The 19,898-nt window shown below is 46.1% G+C and overlaps 2 protein-coding genes across 2 annotated transcripts in view; both read left to right on the forward strand.

The window, feature by feature from the left end:
- The window catches only part of LOC311149161 (dedicator of cytokinesis protein 7-like), a gene marked incomplete at its 3' end in the record, with an annotated part of 94,659 nt that extends 94,222 nt beyond the window's left edge, over window positions 1–437 (forward strand). The window contains exon 33 of the mRNA XM_084186246.1: window positions 422–437. Within this exon, the coding sequence (XP_084042372.1) occupies window positions 422–437 (16 nt within the window). The remainder of the gene's footprint in view (window positions 1–421) is intronic.
- Window positions 438–16,758: 16,321 nt separating this feature from the next.
- On the forward strand, window positions 16,759–17,542 carry LOC311148843 (transmembrane protein 125-like; the record flags this gene model as incomplete). Its single annotated transcript, XM_084185840.1, has 1 exon — window positions 16,759–17,542. One exon carries the CDS (start codon window positions 16,759–16,761, stop codon window positions 17,437–17,439), a length of 681 nt encoding a protein of 226 aa, XP_084041966.1. The 3' UTR covers window positions 17,440–17,542.
- Window positions 17,543–19,898: the final 2,356 nt, after the last annotated feature.

Genomic DNA, 19,898 nt, shown 5'->3' on the forward strand with positions numbered 1-19,898 from the left:
GAGAGAGAGAGAGAGAGACAGAGAGAGGGAGAGAGAGAGAGAGACAGAGAGAGACAGAGAGAGACAGAGAGAGAGAGAGAGAGAGAGAGAGAGAGAGAGAGGCGTGCATGGAATGCAGAGCATCTCAGTGGCCTGACCCTGACTGGGATAATTGAGGATGTACTAAAGGTGAATAAACAAACACCCAACAATGGGATTATCCAGCTTCTTCACAGATGTCATGCTAGGATGACCTAACCTCTGTCTGTGTTGTGAGGCAGAGCTCCCGTTCATACCCTCTTTATCTCTCTCTCCCTCTGTCCTTTGGTCTCGTGCCCTCTGTCTCTTTTTCTAATCTTTCTTATCCTCACTCTATATCCTTTCACCGCTCTCTTTCTCTGTATCTCATTCCTTCTCTTCAACTTAACTCTTCTCCTGTCAGCAATGGGTGTGGCTGAAATAGCAAAATCTACTAATTTGAAGCGATGTCCACATACTTTTGTATATACTGTATAGTGTAGCTAGGTGAGACAACCACATCTGTTATTTTTAAATAAAGTAGCTATCAGCAAAACCAGTGCTAGTAGGAAAAAGTCAAGTGTTCGTTTACGAAAGGAAATTTTTTGTGGAGGATGAGGGGGGGTGCTGTGGGAATATTTAAGATACTCTTTGAAGAGGTAGGGTTTCAGATGTTTTCGAAAGATGGCCAGGGACTCTGCTGTCCTAGTATCAGAGGGAAGCTTGTTCCACCATCTCCCACATATGTCTCGCTCCCTCCCTCCCGTCCTTCCTTCCCACCCCTCCCTCTGTAGTGCCAGGAGGAGTCTCGTATCCAGGTGAGGGAGTTTGAAGAGAGCAGGAAGCAGATGGAGGAGGATGGAGACAGGGAGATCCAGGACATCAGGATCCGCTACGAGAGGTGGCTGAGGGACGAGAGGGAGGCCAACATGCTCATGAAGAGAGACACCGGCATCATGAAGAAGAAGGTAGAGACATGATCTTCTCACCTCCCACTCCTCCACTATCCCCATCGCTCTCAAAAGTTTCCTTGATTCCTTTGGTCCTCTTGCCTTCTTCTCAGAACATCAGAGGGATACGAGGAGAGCATTGGAGGAGAAGATCAGAGGGTCCTCTCCTCAGATCTTCTCCAATGCTCTCCTCACTTTTTTCTGATGTTTTGAGAAGGAAGTGGGGAGAGAACAGGAGGATGCAAGATTCACCCCTACTCTGCTTCCAAGTCCCATCCCATCCTACACACTCTACTCAACCCTCTCCCACCTAGCCCCTGCCTGCCTTTTCATCAGCTCTTCTCTCCCAGCCTGCAGTGTGGTAGATCATAATTACAGCCAATCAGACGCAGCATACAGCCTGCTGACTGCAAGCAGGGCATGTCCATCTGTCCACAGTTAGGCTCTAATGCGCTCCCTCTGCATGCTCACTCAATATCACAGGGATCACTTTAATGGAGAGGGATGACGTTGAATCAGATCCGCTGCATATTCTGCAGTCCTATACACCTGGTCCCATTCTGTCTATCTGTTGTCTTTTCTTGTCTTCTCTCTGTCTTTTTTTGTCTCCTTCCATTTCTTCCTAGATCAGGGCAGGCTATTTTTACTATCCAATATGGTTTGGGATGTGGAGGCCTTATTATGGGTTATGGGAAGCTAGAAAGAATATGACGATTGTGTTAATGACAATGAGTTATGAGGATGGTGACTGATGACATTTCCCTCCCTCCCTCCTTCCCTTACACACACACACATACACACACACACATACACACACACACACACACACACACACACACACAGTTCAGCAGCCTGCAGACGAATATAGACAACAGGAACGTGGAGATGGAGAGGATGAAGTCGGAGCAGCAGAACCTACAGGCCATCATCAAGTCCCTGGAAAAGGACATCCTGGCTCTGAAGAAAGCGATCCAGGAGAGGGACGAGACCATCCAGGACAAGGTGAGTGAGTGGCTGGGGTGAGGGGGTACAGGGGGTGAGGGGGTACAGCCAGGTGCCGTGGAAAGGAGAGGGTTAGTTTTGTTCCAAAAGGAGTGAGGCAGGAATTATTGGTTTGCCTCCAAGGTATGCAGAAACATGGAAGGTATAGTTGACTGGACGTCACTGAAACTGTTAAAACACTGAGGAAGGAAAACAGTCTGTTTTGTATAATGGACCTCTAGACTGGTATGATTGTGTTCCAGTTTAGTTTGTTCTAATGCCCCTCCCTCATAATTAAACACAATCAACTCATACGCTATTATAAATTGTCCATAAAAGTTTCCTTTCCACATCCATTCATCCTGACTGAGTCCCAGTGTCATGCATCACACCAGGCAAGGTGACTGTGAGACTGTAAGACTCCTCCCCCCAGCGCAGAACAGCACTGAGCCTTGAGAAGGGAAGGTCCACTAATGAATAATCCCACTCAGACACCTGCTCTATGAGCACGAACTCACATGCGCACACACGCGTATGTGCATAGGCGCACACACATGCATGCACAACATGTGTCAGTGCGTAAAGCCTCCTTAACAACATGCTTGCTGCTGTTAGCACAATTGATGTGTGAGACACTGTGGCATGTTATTTCCCTTAAAGTGTACATGTTCATATTTTACCATCCGCGTTATGAGGGGGCAGACAGGGGAAGAAATGCATTTGCATTTCTCTCTCTGTTGGCTCTCATTGTGTGTACAGGGAAACTTAATTGATCACTGTGGCTTTAGTGTGTAAATGTCACAGATGCTGTCCTATGAAAAGGTCTGCCCCTACACACTCACACTCACATACACACACACACACACACACAAGATGAAACGCTTTCAAACAGCTAATTGGACAGAGAGTAAATTCTAACAAAATGGTTCTGCATCAAAACACCTTCCTCTTCATGAATAAAGATTCACACTCAGCAGCATAACCGTGGCATCTGTTGTTCCTACGCTCTCTTGTCTGGTTTGCTCGCTTGTCTCTAACGATAATACATTTGAACATTAAGAGGTGCTGCCCAGAAGTTAAGCCGAACATTTAGATTTGGATCACCAAAGTGCTTTTATTGTTGAATTACTCATACAAAATGACATTTCCTTTCAATTTCATGGGATATCAAAGTTTGGAAGAGGACCATGAACATATTTTCACTTTTAAAAAGTGACTATAAAAATGTAATGGCTTATTTAAATGATCTAAGAACCTGTACCATGGCGCTACCACATCATAACCATGAGTCATTAAATGGCTGTTAAATGTGTAGTCAGTCAGTGTGAATATTAACTTTATACAGAGATCTGAGGCCTGTTTATACTTTCTTGCCAACCATTATTGTTGTTGTGTGACAATGAGTTGGCAAGACAGCACAAACAGATCTGGGACCAGGCTAAAGTCTTGTCTTGTTCCTGTGTACTGTAGGAGAAACGCATCTATGATCTGAAGAAGAAGAACCAGGAGCTGGAGAAGTTTAAATTAGTCCTGGACTACAAGATCAAAGAACTGAAGAAACAGATAGAGCCCAGAGAGAATGATATCAAGGAGATGAAGGAGCAGATCCACGAGGTAAAACAAGATGGCTTCTCTTCTTCCTCATTTATCAGCTCTTTAACAGGTTAACTGTCATTTCTTCAATTGTTGAAAACCATCACTGAAATGTCCCTTGAGTACATACATTCTATCGGCAGTTGTCCACAGTAGGCTAACTGAAATGTCTCTTTGAGTAGAATGAGAATTCAATGTTCACAGAGTAAATCAGTTCCTACTTTTGTACTTGTCATCATTGATACTTTTTGAAACTGCCTGCCAACTTCAGGCCCTTTTCATCTAAATGGAAATGAGCACTGTGGTCCATATAAATGTAGGGTTGATCAGGGTTTAGATGTCCTATAGATCAGCTGTGTGAGAGAGAGAGGGAGGTGGGAGAGAGTGAAGAATATAGAGATCAATGCTATGCCCCCCCACCCCACCCCTCTACACTCTAACTCCACTCACACTTGTATTTTCCTACTAGCACTGACTTTGCACATAACTTCTTACCATGACTGTGATAATGTGGTTGTCTCGCCTAGCTATCTTTAGATGAATGCACTAACTGTAAGTTGCTCTAGATAAGAGTGTCTGCTAAATGTATTTTCTAAAAACTATGTATTTTTACATTTTACATTTGAGTCATTTAGCAGACGCTCTTATCCAGAGCGACTTACAGTTAGTGAGTGCATAAATTTTCATATGTAAGAAGGCTTCCTGTGATCTGTAGATGGAGGAGGAGCTGGATACCTTCCACAAGAAGAACACTCAGCAGGAGCTGGACATCGCTGAGCTGAAGCTCAAACTCACCACCACTGACAAGGAGATGCACAAGGGCCTGAAGAAGGTGTACTCTATAAGTAGATACTGTACATAAAAGTTGGAGAGAGAGAGAGAGGTTCATAAGTTTATATTTGTGCATTTATCTTTGTCTGACTATCAGTGCCACCCAATTTGTCTGACAAGTCCACGATCTTCACCCACAGTCTCACCTCCATCCCTCACTTTTCCTCTCTCCCTCCACATCTCCCCTCCTTCTCAGGTGAGAGATGTGGAGGCCCTGGTACGCCGGTTCAAGACGGACCTCCATAACTGTGTGGGGTTCATCCAAGAGCCCAAGAGGCTGAAGGACAGCATCAGAGACCTGTACGACCGCTACGCACAGCAGAGTGACGTGGTGAGACAGCGTTGGCTATTGTGTGTTCCTGTTAAGAAGTACTGAATGCAACACGTTTTTAAATGGCTGCTCTTCATGTCTCTCAGCTGGATATAGTTAGTGTGGATGGAAACATCCAGAGGGAGTACGCTCGGCAAAGGGAGCACCTGGAGAGGAACGTGGCGTCCCTGAAGATGAAGCTGGCCAATGACAGCGTGGTCCACCATGCTGACAACGTCAAGATCATGCAGGTGACAGAGACAAGACTTTTCAGAAAGGACTGTTGGAGTAGGTGGATAAGTATGTCTGTGTGCCCAACACTATTTTCATAGGATTTGTGGATTTGGTTTCATTCCCATTTATAAGACACCCAAAAGCTAGGCTTGTTGTTTAGTGTTGTATTCCTTGACTGGCTGACAGACAGATGGACGGACGGACTAATTGACTGACTGACTGACTGATTGCTTGACTGGATAATTGATTGGTTGCTACAGGAGAACGTGACTCTGATCAGTGAGGTCAACGACCTGCGGCGGGAGCTGCATCTGGTACGTTCCCAGGTCCATGACTACAAGGGTCTGATGGGAAAGAAGGGCCAGAAGCAGACCAACACACTCAAAGGTGACCTCTTTCTCACTCATCTCTCTGATTTACAGTAAAGAGAATAGAGTGCAGCTTGCTACTCATTGGAAAGATTGGTTGAGTAAAGTTCACTGAACTTTCCTCTGAAGTAGAGTATTCATATTTCTAGCCACTGGGTGCCACTGTGTGAATAGTCTGTATAGTAACTTTTCCCCCTGTGGTAAAACCACATTTCTACTCTTTTATTCACTTCATATTCATATAAGTGCTTTAGAAGTGGGTGTCTGGTCACAGTCTCATTCCAAGAAGGCATACCCTAGTTGTTTGGAGTATTCCCTAAGAATTTAGGGTAACGTCCTATCGGCCTACTTCTACTTCCCTATAAAGTAACTCCTGCATGATCTCACTCTGAATTGGTCCCTATACCCAGCCCTGCTGTCTCCCAGGGCCAACCCCAGTAACATGGTGGTCCGTCTGAACGAGGAGGACGAAGGGGACCGCATCATCCAGCTGCAGCGCCTGGAGATCAAGAGACTGAGAGAGGAGATCCAGGTCCTGATGAAGATACACTCCTACAGACCCCCCTCCACCACCAAGCTACCCTCCCTCCAAACCAATGCATAACCACCACCACCCTCTCTCCAGACCAATACATAACCTCCTCACCACCAATACCACTCACCCAACACACAGACCCATGCAGTATGAGACCTCCACATCATAATAAATGGAATATACAGCACATTTTTACAAATTGAAAGTGCCTTTTAGCAGAAGCAATAATTAATGCCATTTTTTAAAAGCAGCTAGAAAATAAAAGTAGAACAATTCATATTTGAGTTTTTATATCATTTTCTATTTTTTTATGAGATGGGGCCCATTGGAATTTCCAAAAGTGAATGGAGGCTGTTCCTGTCCAGGTGGATCAGATCAATAAGTCATTGTGTCAGACTGGAAATGATTAATGTTTTATGACAAACTATTCATTAACAAGAACAATTGACATTGTTGGGTATTGTTCATCTAAAACAGTCTACACCATATTGATTAAATATTTTATAGGCTTGTCAGTAGCCTTTTTGTGTTTTGATTGATGCATGTGGTGTGCATATTTAACGGGACTGCTCGGTGAAAGGGTATTCCTTTTTACGTTACTGTAAAAACCAACACATAACCACCCTACCAACCCCCCCTCCACCGCCAAGCTACCCTCCCTACAAACAAACACACAACCACCCCTACAGATCCCCCTCCACCCCCAAGCTACCTTCCCTCCAAACCAACACATATCCACCCCCCCCACACCGCCAAGCTACCCTCCCTACAACCCAATACATAACCTCCTCACCACCACTACCACTCACCCAACACACAGACCCATGCAGTATGAGACTTCCACATCATAATAAACTGAATATAAAGAACAATTTGACATATTGAAAGTGCCTTTTAGCAGAAGTAATAATGAATTAAAAAAATTTACAAGCTGTGATTAATGTGAGGAACCGTTAGGGGGTAGGCTGAGACAGACTTGTGATTCACACACACACTGCCTCTTTGTTAAACCGCTCAAGGACATGTGTTCTGCTACAAAGAAGAACAAACTATGTCTGAGGTTGCTGACTCGAGACAAGTTGTAAAGATAACAACTAATGCCCGGCAACAGTGAAGCGCCAAGGGGCTGGGACCAGCCTGTGCGCCATCGATAGGTGGGGTAAGTTTAAACCACACCCAGCCTCTACTCTGACAGGCCCAGCAGGGAGCGGGAACTATCTCTGTCAGAGTATTTAAAGAAGAACTTATAACAAAAGCTCAGTTCTCTGACTGCCCTGCGTGGTTTTTCAGTGGGCCCGTATATACGAACATCATATTTACCATTCAAGTGTTTGCATTAATTAAAATACTAGTCTATTTTAGAAGACGTGTATTGACCTCTTTTTGTTCCTATACCAGATTTGAATTGATGCAACTTGACACTGTCCAGGTGGATCAGATCAATAAGTCATTGTGTCAGAGTGGAAATGATTAATGTTTTATGACAAACTATTCATTAACAAGAACAATTGACATTGTTGGGTATTGTTCATCTAAAACAGTCTACACCATATTGATTAAATATTTTATAGGCTTGTCAGTAGCCTATTTGTGTTTTGATTGATGCATGTGGTGTGCATATTTAACGGGGCTTCACGGTGAAAGGGTATTCCTTCTTATTACAACCATAATAATGGGACATGGCAAAAACGATATGCCTGTCATTCTCTGGGCCTGAAAAAGTATAGGGGAAATCCTATTTTGTCTGTTTGCTCCGTGATATCTTAACGGTGTACTCCCCCTTTCATGAGATGAGTTTATAATTCCAGGCTGGCGCGCGGGCTTTCCCAGTGGGACGTCGGCGAAAGGTCGCGCGCTGCATTGTAGCCAAAGTATGGATAACTGCATACGCGGAGAGTAACTGAAAGTGTAGCCAGATCCGTTCTCGCCCCCCAACCGGCGTCGCTGCGGCGTGATAGTCCGCTCGACCTGAGCACTGTTCAGGAAGCGAGAGGCACACACTTTCATCACCCTACACCGCAGAAAGGTAGTCTAGTCAGAGTTGCGTAGATGATCGAGACGAGAGTGTTTCAAACAGTTTCTGCACGCACCAGATTAGCCGCGGCATATGTTTGGGAATTGGAAATACCTCCCGGCGCACGAGCGCAGATCTGTGTGTGGAGCCGTTCCGTTTCACACCACTGAGAAACGGGGATTAAGAGCGACAGGGGACGTGTCGGCAGCACGCACAGGTAAATAACTTACAGAATACAAATACCAGACAGAGAGTGCATGAATCACACAGTCGTTTTGATAAAGCCAAATTACCTAAAGCACACTGTATAACTTTCTGTTATAATAATAATCGATCCACCTTTAGTTCCTTTCTGGGCTGCTTAATTGAAGAAGGTAGTCAGACAACACTGCATAGACTAGCCTATTTCCCTTTTTAAAAAATAATCCAGTTAGTAGAGGTGAATCTAGACTAAATGTAGCCTAGTTTATTGTTGATGTGTTATGATCTGTCCTCATGACAGGTTCATCATATGACAGTGTTATATAGCTTTATGACAGCCTTAAGACATTTGTTACTGTATGTTTATTGAAATGTCTACCTTGTCACCATTCTGTTGAGACAATCATCCCAGAGTAGGCTACATTGGAGAGTTAGCTCGCTGCAGTTGCAACACATTGAATTCAAATAACCCTATGTATTTTCTGAAAGACTTCAAGCCTATTTTCCTGAAAGCTATCGCCCATGAAAAGACATTGTTCCTCATAATTAAGTAATTTGTCAAAAAAAATTAAGTGGGAAACTGGTCACTTACTTGGTCCACCCCGTTATAAAGGTTTTCTAAAAGTTTCATCATGGTTATTAGCTGTTTGACAGAAGTTTTAATTAATAGTACATTAATAAATAGAGTGTGAGCTGACCAGTGACCATATGATACATATTTTACAGTCATGGGTTTAAAAAACTAACAATCCTTATCCTGTCCTACGTATGATGCAAATAATGAAGTCACATCTGTTTTCAGCCACATTTATGCCTGACTGGAATAGCTGAATAAATATGAACCTTTTATTGACAGACCGAATGGGTGGAACAGGTTTTGTGGAGGACTGAATTGTCTAGTGTGTTTTGATTTAAGTGAACCAGGAAGTAGCCTATACTGTAACTTGTTCCTGTCAATATCACATCACACCCTAACCTTTGGACCACAGTGTTAGTGTTGTCCTCCAACCTCTAAACACTGTTATGATGTCGTTATGTCATGGACCATGACTCCACTTTTATATAAGGCTACCATACAAAGCAAAGGTCATTGATGTTGTGGAAAATCAATCTAGCATATTCTTATGCAACAGTTAATACTTACATCTAGCAGGGAACAACAATGAGGGAAGTCAGTCCCATCTCATGATGACCAAAATACACAACATAGTCTCACCAATAGACTAAAAGATGAGAGTGAGTGAGCGAGTGACTGCATGCATGCTTGTGTATGGCAAAGAGAGAAGGAGAGAGAGAATAGTAAGTGAACTCGTGATGTTTAAGGAGTGTGCGCGTGCATGTACAGTTGAAGTCGGAAGTTTACATACACTTAGGTTGGAGTCATTAAAACTCGTTTTTCAACCACTCCACACATTTCTTGTTAACAAACTATAGTTTGTTAGGACATCTACTTTGTGCATGACACAAGTCATTTTTCCAACAATTGTTTACAGACAGATTATTTCACTTATAATTCACTGTATCACAATTCCAGTGGGTCAGAAGTTTATATACACTAAGTTGACTGTGCCTTTAAACAGCTTAGAAAATTCCAGAAAATGATGTCATGGCTTTAGAAGCTTCTGATAGGCTAATTGACATCATTCGAGTCTATTGGAGGTGTACCTGTGGATGTATTTCAAGGCCTACCTTCAAACTCAGTGCCTCTTTGCTTGACATCATGGGAAAATCAAAAGAAATCAGCCAAGACCTCAGAAAAACAATTGTAGACCTCCACAAGTCTGGTTCATCCTTGGGAGCAATTTCCATATGCCTGAAGGTACCACGTTCATCTGTATAAACAATAGTATGCAAGTATAAACACCATGGGACCACACAGCCGTCATACCACTCAGGAAGGAGACGCGTTCTGTCTCCTAGAGATGAACATACTTTGGTGCGAAAAGTGCAAATCAATCCCAGAACAACAGCAAAGGACCTTGTTAAGATGCTGGAAGAAACAGGTACAAAAGTATCTATATCCACAGTAAAACGAGTCCTATATCGACATTACCTGAAAGGCCGCTCAGCAAGGAAGAAGCCACTGCTCCAAAACCGCCATAAAAAAGCCAGACTACGGTTTGCAACTGCACATGGGAACAAAGATTGTACTTTTTTGAGAAATGTCCTCTGGTCTGATGAAACAAAAATAGAACTGTTTGGCCATAATGACCATCATTATATTTGGAGGAAAAAGGGGGAAGCTTGCAAGCCGAAGAACACCATCCCAACCGTGAAGCATGGGGGTGGCAGCATCATGCTGTGGGGGTGCTTTGCTGCAGGAGGGACTGGTGCACTTCACAAAATAGATGGCATCATGAGGAAGGAAAATTATGTGGATATATTGAAGCAACATCTCAAGACGTCAGTCAAGAAGTTAAAGTTTGGTCGCAAATGGGTCTTCCAAATGGACAATGACCCCAAGCATACTTCCAAAGTTGTGGCAAAATGGCTTAAGGACAACAAAGTCAAGGTATTGGAGTGGCCATCACAAAGCTCTGACCTCAATCCTATAGACATTTGTGGGCAGAACTGAAAAAGTGTGTGCAAGCAAGGAGGCCTACAAACCTGACTCAGTTACACCAGCTCTGTCAGGAGGAATGGGACAAAATTCACCCAACTTATTTTGGGAAGCTTGTGGAAGGCTACCCAAAACATTTGACCCAATTAAACAATTTAAAGGCAACGCTACCAAATACTAATTGACCCACTGGGAATGTGAAGAAATAAATAAAAGCTGAAATAAATCATTCTCTCTACTATTATTCTGACATTTCACATTCTTAAAATAAAGTGGTGATCCTAACTGACCTAAGACAGGGAATTTTTACTGGGATTGAATGTCAGGAATTGTGAAAAACTGAGTTTAAATGTATTTGGCTAAGGTGTACGTAAACGTCCGACTTCAACTGTATATGTGTGTGTCACAGATGTATGTGTATGAGACAGATTGTGGTCTGGCCTGTGCTGTGTTCAGTAGGTTGCAGCCTGGAACCCTGTGAGGATCAGGTTGTATGTTAGGCTCCTGTTTCACCGAGCAGGGAGATCTAAATATGCTGAAGGCTGCCTCTGAACCCACACAGCGACACTGAGAGAAAAAAAGGAAAAGGTGAACCAAAAAACAAATAAGTAAACCGGTTTCCTGTCAGCAGAGTGGAGCAAGGCAAGGGGGACAAGACGTGAGTGCATGTTAATTGGTGATTTGATTAGTGGTTTAATATTGCAGCTGTGCTCAATACAGGCAGTCTGGGGCTGGCCACGGACTCAACACAGGGAGTTTATCAGGCAGGCCTCTGGGAGAAAGCAACGCAGAAAGAGAGAGAAAACAGTCTGCATCCTAGGATAAAAGTGCTGTTCAGAACAGTTCAGTATACTTTTCAGAATGGTGGTAGGATTACGATGGGGCGTATGGTTACTGTGTACTTACTGTGTGCTTATTGTGTGCTTACTGTGTGCTTACTGTGTACTTACTGTGTGCTTGTGTTCTGGTGTTGTTTCTCCATCCAGTTTTCAGAAGAGCTAGAGCCAGGTGTCTGAGACCAGCAGGTGGGGAAATATCAGTATTTTCCTCTTGTAATATGTTTGTATGAGTCTCTTGAAAGTCTCCAATTAAAATAGCATTAAAGCCAATTTTGAGATGGTGTGACTAAACCGAACTGAACCGAACCTGCCCTCCCAAACCTCGCTACATCTCTCTATATCTCCCTTCCTCTCTCATTGCTGACTGAAGGCGTCCTGGGTCTGATGTCTAAGGAGGACACAGTGACAAGGAGACAGAGTCACAGGCAGTGAGTCGGCCCATTGTCCCCTCACCGTGCCTAGCCACAGAGAGGGTCCCCAGGCCCCTGCCTGGAAAGTGACAGGAACAGAGACACAGCCTGAATAAAGAACCATTCACAACCTCTCTGTCTCTTTCTCTCTCTCTCTCTCTCTCTCTCCCTCCATCTCTCTCCTTCTCTTTCTGTACTTCCTAACCTCTCCCCTCCCTCTCTCATCTCTCCCCCCTCCCTCACTCCCTCCCTGTCTCTCTTCCCCTCTCTCTCTCTCTCCACCCACCACGCCAACTCTACCCAGAACATCCCAGCCTCATCCCCAGGCCCCTGCCTGCCTCCAGCCCCTAGCAGCACCAGCCTCACAGCCTCACAGCCCCCATGGCACTTGGCACTGATTCCCACCACAAGGACAGATGGTGCCAACCCTGACCTCTCTCCTCGCCCGCGGGGACCACACCGCCACAGAGGGACCGCCCACTGACAGGAAGAGGAAGAGGAGGGAGCTCCGTCACCACGGCAACCCCTAGCCCCACATCCTCCCCAAGGGCCTCAGATAAACACATTCACACAGTAGGACCTCGGTGAGTACCCTGTTTCGTTTGTAGCCGGCTAATTTGTGCCTGTGAGACTTCACCACAATCAGACTTTTTCCATGCCTGTTTGGACTGTATGAGAATGTACTGATGGACCAGGACCAGCGCAGGAGTATGACATTAGTTTGCTGAAAGCCAGTGAAACTCCATCCTGTTGGGACTGCTCCTCTTTCCCTCCTGGCTGGTCTGGCCTGGATGAATTATTAAACGGTCTCCACAGCCAAGCTCAGGCTCAGTGCTTCTGGGAGCTCTAAAGGCCTCTTTAAACCCTTGCTGATTGAAGGGATCGGAGTCATGTGTCAAAGGTCAAACGACACTGCAAAGAGGAAGGAGGTAGAAGCAGTTTCAGCCGTTTGACTGCAAATCAAAGCAAAACCTCTGCAACTATCTGGCTCCCTTGGCTCTCATCTCCTCCAGACAGAAGTCAAACAACCACCATTTTGTTTATTTTTCACTGGATATTATTATTATATTGAACCCATTAAAACTTGATGTACAGACTGATTACCATATAATGGCAGACTCCTATAAAAAAACAGAACAGCACTTCAACATAAAATTAGACACTAATGGCTTGGTGGGATGAATTCAGCAGGGCCAAATAACAGAGGAGGGAATACGGTGTCCCTAAAGCGTAGCAGGTAATTGGAGAAAAGCACAGCTTCTCTGTCGAGCCGACCGACAGACTGACCTTCAGGCTGAAAACTCGGAACCAAAAAGGCATGAACTAACTGGGATTTCATCATCATTATCACAGAGAACATTTGCATAACTGCAATATGCTGCACTTAACTACCATCAACATTGTTGGGTGCAGACGTTTGGGAAAAGCCATTGTCTGCACCTGTCTGCTAGAAAATACGGAAGAGAGACTACACTAGAGCACAGGGAGAGAAAACAGAGGAGCAGATGATAAAGGTATATATAATGAGGTCAGTGTAATCTGTGTGATATGATGGAGAGGTCAGCTGTAATAAGAGAGAAGGCAGAAAGGGCTTACACGCCATGTGCCTCTAGAGAGAGGGAGAGGGAGGGAGAGAGAGCGAGGGGAGAATGTGTAAGGTGTGTGTGAGTGTGTGCATGCGAGAGAGAGAGAGATGTGTGAGTATTGTTTTTGTCCAGCTCATATGCCACCTCAATTACTGCCTTCTATTCCTGTTCAGTCAGTGGCATCAGATCCAAACCTGCTGGGAGTTAATTAGTGACTCAACAACACACACACACACTGCACACCACGTTCACACACAGTGCGCACACACACACTCACTGTGTACACACATCCACCTCACAGTTATGAAATTAATCCACGTCGAGCATTGGGAGTCCAATAAACACAATACACTCTGTGTAATTAAGTATCCCTTCACTTCACACCTCATGTGAACACCTTGTCTCAGCAATATTGTGTCCCAGTGTGATCAAATCAAATCAAATCAAATTTTATTGGTCACATGCGCCGAATACAACAGGTGCAGACATTACAGTGAAATGCTTACTTACAGCCCTTAACCAACAGTGCATTTATTTTAAACAAAAAAGTAAGAATAAAACAACAACAAAAAAGTGTTGAGAAAAAAAAGAGCAGAAGTAAAAAATAAAGTGACAGTAGGGAGGCTATATATACAATAGAATAAAGTGACAGTAGGGAGGCTATATATACAGGGGGGTACCGTTGCATAGTCAATGTGCGGGGGCACCGGCTAGTTGAGGTAATATGTACATGTGGGTAGAGTTAAAGTGACTATGCATAAATACTTAACAGAGTAGCAGCAGCGTAAAAAGGATGGGGTGGGGGGGCAGTGCAAATAGTCCGGGTAGCCATGATTAGCTGTTCAGGAGTCTTATGGCTTGGGGGTAGAAGCTGTTGAGAAGTCTTTTGGACCTAGACTTGGCACTCCGGTACCGCTTGCCGTGCGGTAGCAGAGAGAACAGTCTATGACTAGGGTGACTGGAGTCTTTGACAATTTTGAGGGCCTTCCTCTGACACCGCCTGGTATAGAGGTCCTGGATGGCAGGGAGCTTTGCCCCAGTGATGTACTGGGCCGTACGCACTACCCTCTGTAGTGCCTTGCGGTCAGAGGCCAAGCAGTTGCCATACCAGGCGGTGATGCAACCAGTCAGGATGCTCTCGATGGTGCAGCTGTAGAATTTTTTGAGGATCTGAGGACCCATGCCAAATCTTTTTAGTCTCCTGAGAGGGAATAGGCTTTGTCGTGCCCTCTTCACGACTGTCTTGGTGTGTTTGGACCATGATAGTTCGTTGGTGATGTGGACACCAAGGAACTTGAAGCTCTCAACCTGTTCCACTACAGCCCCGTCGATGAGAATGGGGGCGTGCTCAGTCCTCTTTTTTTTCCTGTAGTCCACAATCATCTCCTTTGTCTTGGTCACGTTGAGGGAGAGGTTGTTGTCCTGGCACCACACGGCCAGATCTCTGACCTCCTCCCTATAGGCTGTCTCATCGTTGTCGGTGATCAGGCCTACCACTGTTGTGTCGTCGGCAAACTTAATGATGGTGTTGGAGTCGTGCCTGGCCATGCAGTCATGGGTGAACAGAGAGTACAGGAGGGGACTGAGCACGCACCCCTGAGGGGCCCCCGTGTTGAGGATCAGTGTGGCAGATGTGTTGTTACCTACCCTTACCACCTGGGGGCGGCCCGTCAGGAAGTCCAGGATCCAGTTGCAGAGGGAGGTGTTTAGTCCCAGGATCCTTAGCTTAGTGATGAGCTTTGAGGGCACTATGGTGTTGAATGCTGAGCTGTAGTCAATGAATAGCATTCTCACGTAGGTGTTCCTCTTGTCCAGGTGGGAAAGGGCAGTGTGGAGTGCGATAGAGATTGCATCATCTGTGGATCTGTTGGGGCGGTATGCAAATTGGAGTGGGTCTAGGGTTTCTGGGATTATGCTGTTGATGTGAGCCATGACCAGTCTTTCAAAGCACTTCATGGCTACAGACGTCAGTGCCACGGGTCGGTAGTCATTTAGGCAGGTTATCTTAGAGTTCTTGGGCACGGGGACTATGGTGGTCTGCTTGAAACATGTTGGTATTACAGACTCAGTCAGGGACATGTTGAAAATGTCAGTGAAGACACTTGCCAGTTGGTCAGCACATGCTCGGAGTACACGTCCTGGTAATCCGTCTGGCCCTGCGGCCTTGTGAATGTTGACCTGCTTAAAAGTCTTACTCACATCGGCTACGGAGAGCGTGATCACATAGTCGTCCGGAACAGCTGGTGCTCTCATGCATGCTTCAGTGTTGCTTGCCTCGAAGCGAGCATAGAAGTGGTTTAGCTCGTCTGGTGGTCCCTGTGTGTTGGTGATGAGGGCTCATCACACCCTGCTGCTGTTCAGCTCAGACAGACAGGTAGTGTTTGTGTAAGCAGGCCTGCGAGGACAGTTGGAATTGCTGTCAGAGAGCTGCTGCTCTGTGCTCTGTGCTCGCCTCGCGCCTCGCGCTGTTGACTTTGATAGTAAACGCGCTGACAGGATTTTAAAGACAAGCTGTCTGCGGCGTAACCTTGAGAGTCGCTGGGACTACAGGGACGGCTTATTGATAAAGGGATTAATACTTGAGCCCTTTGCCGTTGCGCCGCTATCTTAGAAACATCACCTCGGGGGAATAAACGGGAGGTTGCTCACAACACAGAGGACGAGAGCTGGGTTACTACACATAACGACAGGGTGCTGGTCTGAAAAACACAGGAGAAGTGAACCGTAAAGATGCCAGGCCATGATATGTGTGTGCCTGTGTGCCTGTGAGTGAGAGAGAGAGAGAAAGAATGCGAAATAGAAAGTGTGCGTGTGTTGTTTATTCGTGGTCTCACCTAAATGCCTCTGCACAAATTTGCATAGTGAGAATGAGGGGGTTTCAGGTTGCCTCTTCAACAGGATGTTTTCAGTCAGTCCAAACACCTCTCTCTGCAGGGTACCTCTGTTGTATGGCAGGAGCTCTACTGTTTACAGCTGCTGTAAAGATGCCATATGCCGCAGGGTGTATGTGTGTGTGCATGTCAGCAGGTGGCTCTTATCTTCCCTGTCTCTCCTCTCCCCAGGTATCTATCAGGCTCCATCCTGGTCCCATAGCTCTGAGGGTTCAGTGAAGGGCTGTCCTCTCAGGCTGCAGTGGATTACCTGTGATCCACAAAGAATACCTGTAATCCAGTGAGAAGGAACTGTGATCCGGAGAGAGGCCCAGTGATCAATCCACTAAGGGCTGCTGTGATCCACTGAGGACTGAGTTTCAGAGAGAAGGAACTATGATCCAGCACTGAGTGATCCAGGTTGTGTCCTGTTAGTGTTCTGCTGTGGTGAGTGTGGCCGTCAGGCTGGGAGGATCAGGATGCCAGAGCTGGAGGACTTCCCCCCGATGCGGGGTAACCAGCCGTCCGGTCCCGACCCGGTCCAGATCCAGCGCAGCATACTGGACGAGCAGGTGGAGCTGTGGTGGTTCCGCGACCCGGCAAAGTCTCTGCTGTGCTACTCCGTCGCCGTCCTACTCATCCTGGGCTGCGGCCTGGGGGGCATCCTCCTCCTCTCCACCACTACCAGCTTCTCCAGTGACTGGCGCATGGGAGCGGGCATGGCTCTGTGTCTCTTAGCCCTGGCCGTCCTCCTCAAACAGCTCCTGAGCTCCGCCGTGCAGGACATGAACTGCGTCCGCAGCCGGAGGCGGATCGATATCCTGAAGAGCGGAGGGCTGTCTGATCTGTTAGTGGTTCTCATCACAGGGCTGTGTCTGGTGGTCTGTGGGGCTGTACTGCTGAAGCTGGCACTAGGGCACCACATGCCCAAGCCTGGCGTAGCCCTTAATGATATGTACATCTCTGGGGTGGTGTTGTTAGCTGGAGGGGGGGCAGCGGTGGTGGGGGTGGGGGTGTACACGGGGGTGGTGTTGCTGTTGGAGAGGACGTGGCCGGGACAAAGGTTCAGGGATAGGGCCGTGGGGGTGTTCACTATCTTTGGACGACACATGGACCAGGGTAGGAGGGAGACCACCTCTAGCCTGGCTAACCTCATCTGACCTGACCACCAGAGACATCGGATGGGATAGGTAGCCCAGACAGCAGATAACCGCAACACTCATATGGCCCAGATCCTATCCATATGTGGGCACTGGGGGAGGGTTGGAGCTTATTGGCCAGCTCTGGCTTGAGGTATGTGGGCTTGTAGTTGCTCGGCCCCATTTGGTCTGAACGTGGGCCACATCCACCTTGCTGTCAGGGAGGGAACAATGGACATCACACGTGAGAATGGCATTTGAGCAAAGTGGCCATCTGGGAAAGCCACTTTGGTATGAATTGTTGCTTACCACAGCATCCCTATGAGTCTTTGAGCAACTAAGTATCAATTCAATTTTGCAGGTCCATGAATTGCCATATGGAATAGAGAGCTGTGTCTACACAACCCATCCTATTTGTATGATTCAAGCATGGGCCATCCTTGGATTATTACTTTTATGAGATGGAGCCCCAGCAGAGCACTACTCTTTAATGTGAAATGAACAGAATGACAGTGACACTGCACAGACACTGGTCCCGGACACAGAACAAAGATTAAGATTCATAACGTGTCTAATGTAATTGTATCATCCACTACAAAGCAGTAGGTGAAAAAGCTGCTGTAAGGAATAATCATATCATAGAATAAATGTCCTCTGTAGCTCAATTGGTAGAGCACGGCGCTTATAACGCCAGGGTAGTGGGTTCGATCCCCGGGACCACCCATACCTAAAAATGTATGCACACATCACTGTAAGTCGCTTTGGATAAAAGTGTCTGCTAAATATTATATTATTATTATATTATAAATGTAAACAGACTATTGTACTGCACTTTATCTCCAAACTAAATCAAACAAAGTGATTTCCTGATGTCACATTTTGTCACCTTTTCATGTCACAGGTTTACAGCTGTGTTGGGTAGTCAAAGGCCTCCATAACAAGCTGTGTCATCGCTCACTTTGCCTTGCAACTCTACGAAGAATCTGAGGAGAATGTCATTGTCGCCTGGTTGAATGGTACAATATGGTTTTAATTGAACAAAGCATCTGTGTGTTTGCGTGCGTGCGCGTGTGTCTGGCCCTCGTACCTCTTATCAGGCAGCGCATGTGAGCTGCCTGTCGCTCAGAGACAATAGGGGTCACTGAGGCGGCCAATGTTGTTGTACTGACGGCCGGCCAGGCCAATGGACAATGGACAGGCTGTGGATCGTAAGGGGTTGGCATCGCCCAGTACGGCTTGCCCTTACCACCCTCTAACACACACACACACAGCAGTGGCAGTGACTGTGCCAGTAATCCCTCATTGACAAGGGACTGTTCTCTGACCTGAAGTCTCTCTCTGTCTCTGCTGTGCAATGCTATGCAGGACATGCTGTCTAGGTGGTGGTGCCAAGTAAGTTTGAGCATGCATGACAGAGAGTGCGAGAGACGACAGCCATGAAACAGTGGTGGGAGGAAAAACAGTGCAGTAGGGCGACACGAGAGAAACCAGACGAGAAAGAGAAAGAGAGACAGAGCTGGAGGTTTAGACCTTTGGTTTAAATGTCTAGCAGCTAGCTTTTCTCATAGGCATACCTGGCACAATTAGCCGTCTGGCTACCATGAGTCATTTATATACAGAACAAAAATAGAAACGCAACATGTAAAGTGATGGTCCCATGTTTCATGAGCTGAAATAAAATATCCCAGAAATGTTCCATACGCACAGAAAGCTTATTTCTCTCAAAGTTTGTGTACAAATTTGTTTACATACCTGTTAGTGAGCATTTCTCCTTTGCCAAGATAATCCATCCACCTGACAGGTGTGGCATATCAAGAAGCTGATTAAACAGCATGATCATTACACAGGTGCACCTTGTGCTGGGGACAATAAAAGGCCACTCTAAAATATGCAGTTTTGTCACACAACACAATGCCACAGATGTCTCAAGTTTTGAGGGAGCGTGCAATTGGCATGCTGACTGTAGGAATGTCCACCAGAGATGTTACCAGATAATGTTATGTTCATTTCTCTACCATAAGCCACCTCCAAAGTTGTTTTAGAGAATTTGGCAGTACGTCCAACTGGCCTTACAACCGCAGACCACGTGTAACCACGCCAGCCCAGGACCTCCACATCCGGCTTCTTCATCTGCGGGATCGTCTGAGACCAGCCACCCGGACAGCTGATGAAACTGTGGGTTTTCACAACCGAAGAATTTCTGCACAAACTGTCAGAAACGGTCTCAGGGAAGCTCATCTGCATGCTCGTTGTCCTCACCAGGGTCTTGACCTGACTGCAGTTCAGCGTCGTAACCGACTTCAGTTGGCAAATGCTCACCTTCGATGGCCACTGGCACGCTGGAGAAGTGTGCTCTTCACGGATGAATCCCGGTTTCAACTGTACTGGGCAGATGTCGTCGTGTGGGCGAGTGGTTTGCTGATGTCAACATTGTGAACAGAGTGCCCCTTGGTGGGGTTATGGTATGGGGCAGGCATAAC

Source organism: Coregonus lavaretus (genome assembly GCF_964263955.1).
Source record: "Coregonus lavaretus genome assembly, chromosome: 21".
In the NCBI taxonomy this organism is placed as follows: domain Eukaryota; kingdom Metazoa; phylum Chordata; class Actinopteri; order Salmoniformes; family Salmonidae; genus Coregonus; species Coregonus lavaretus.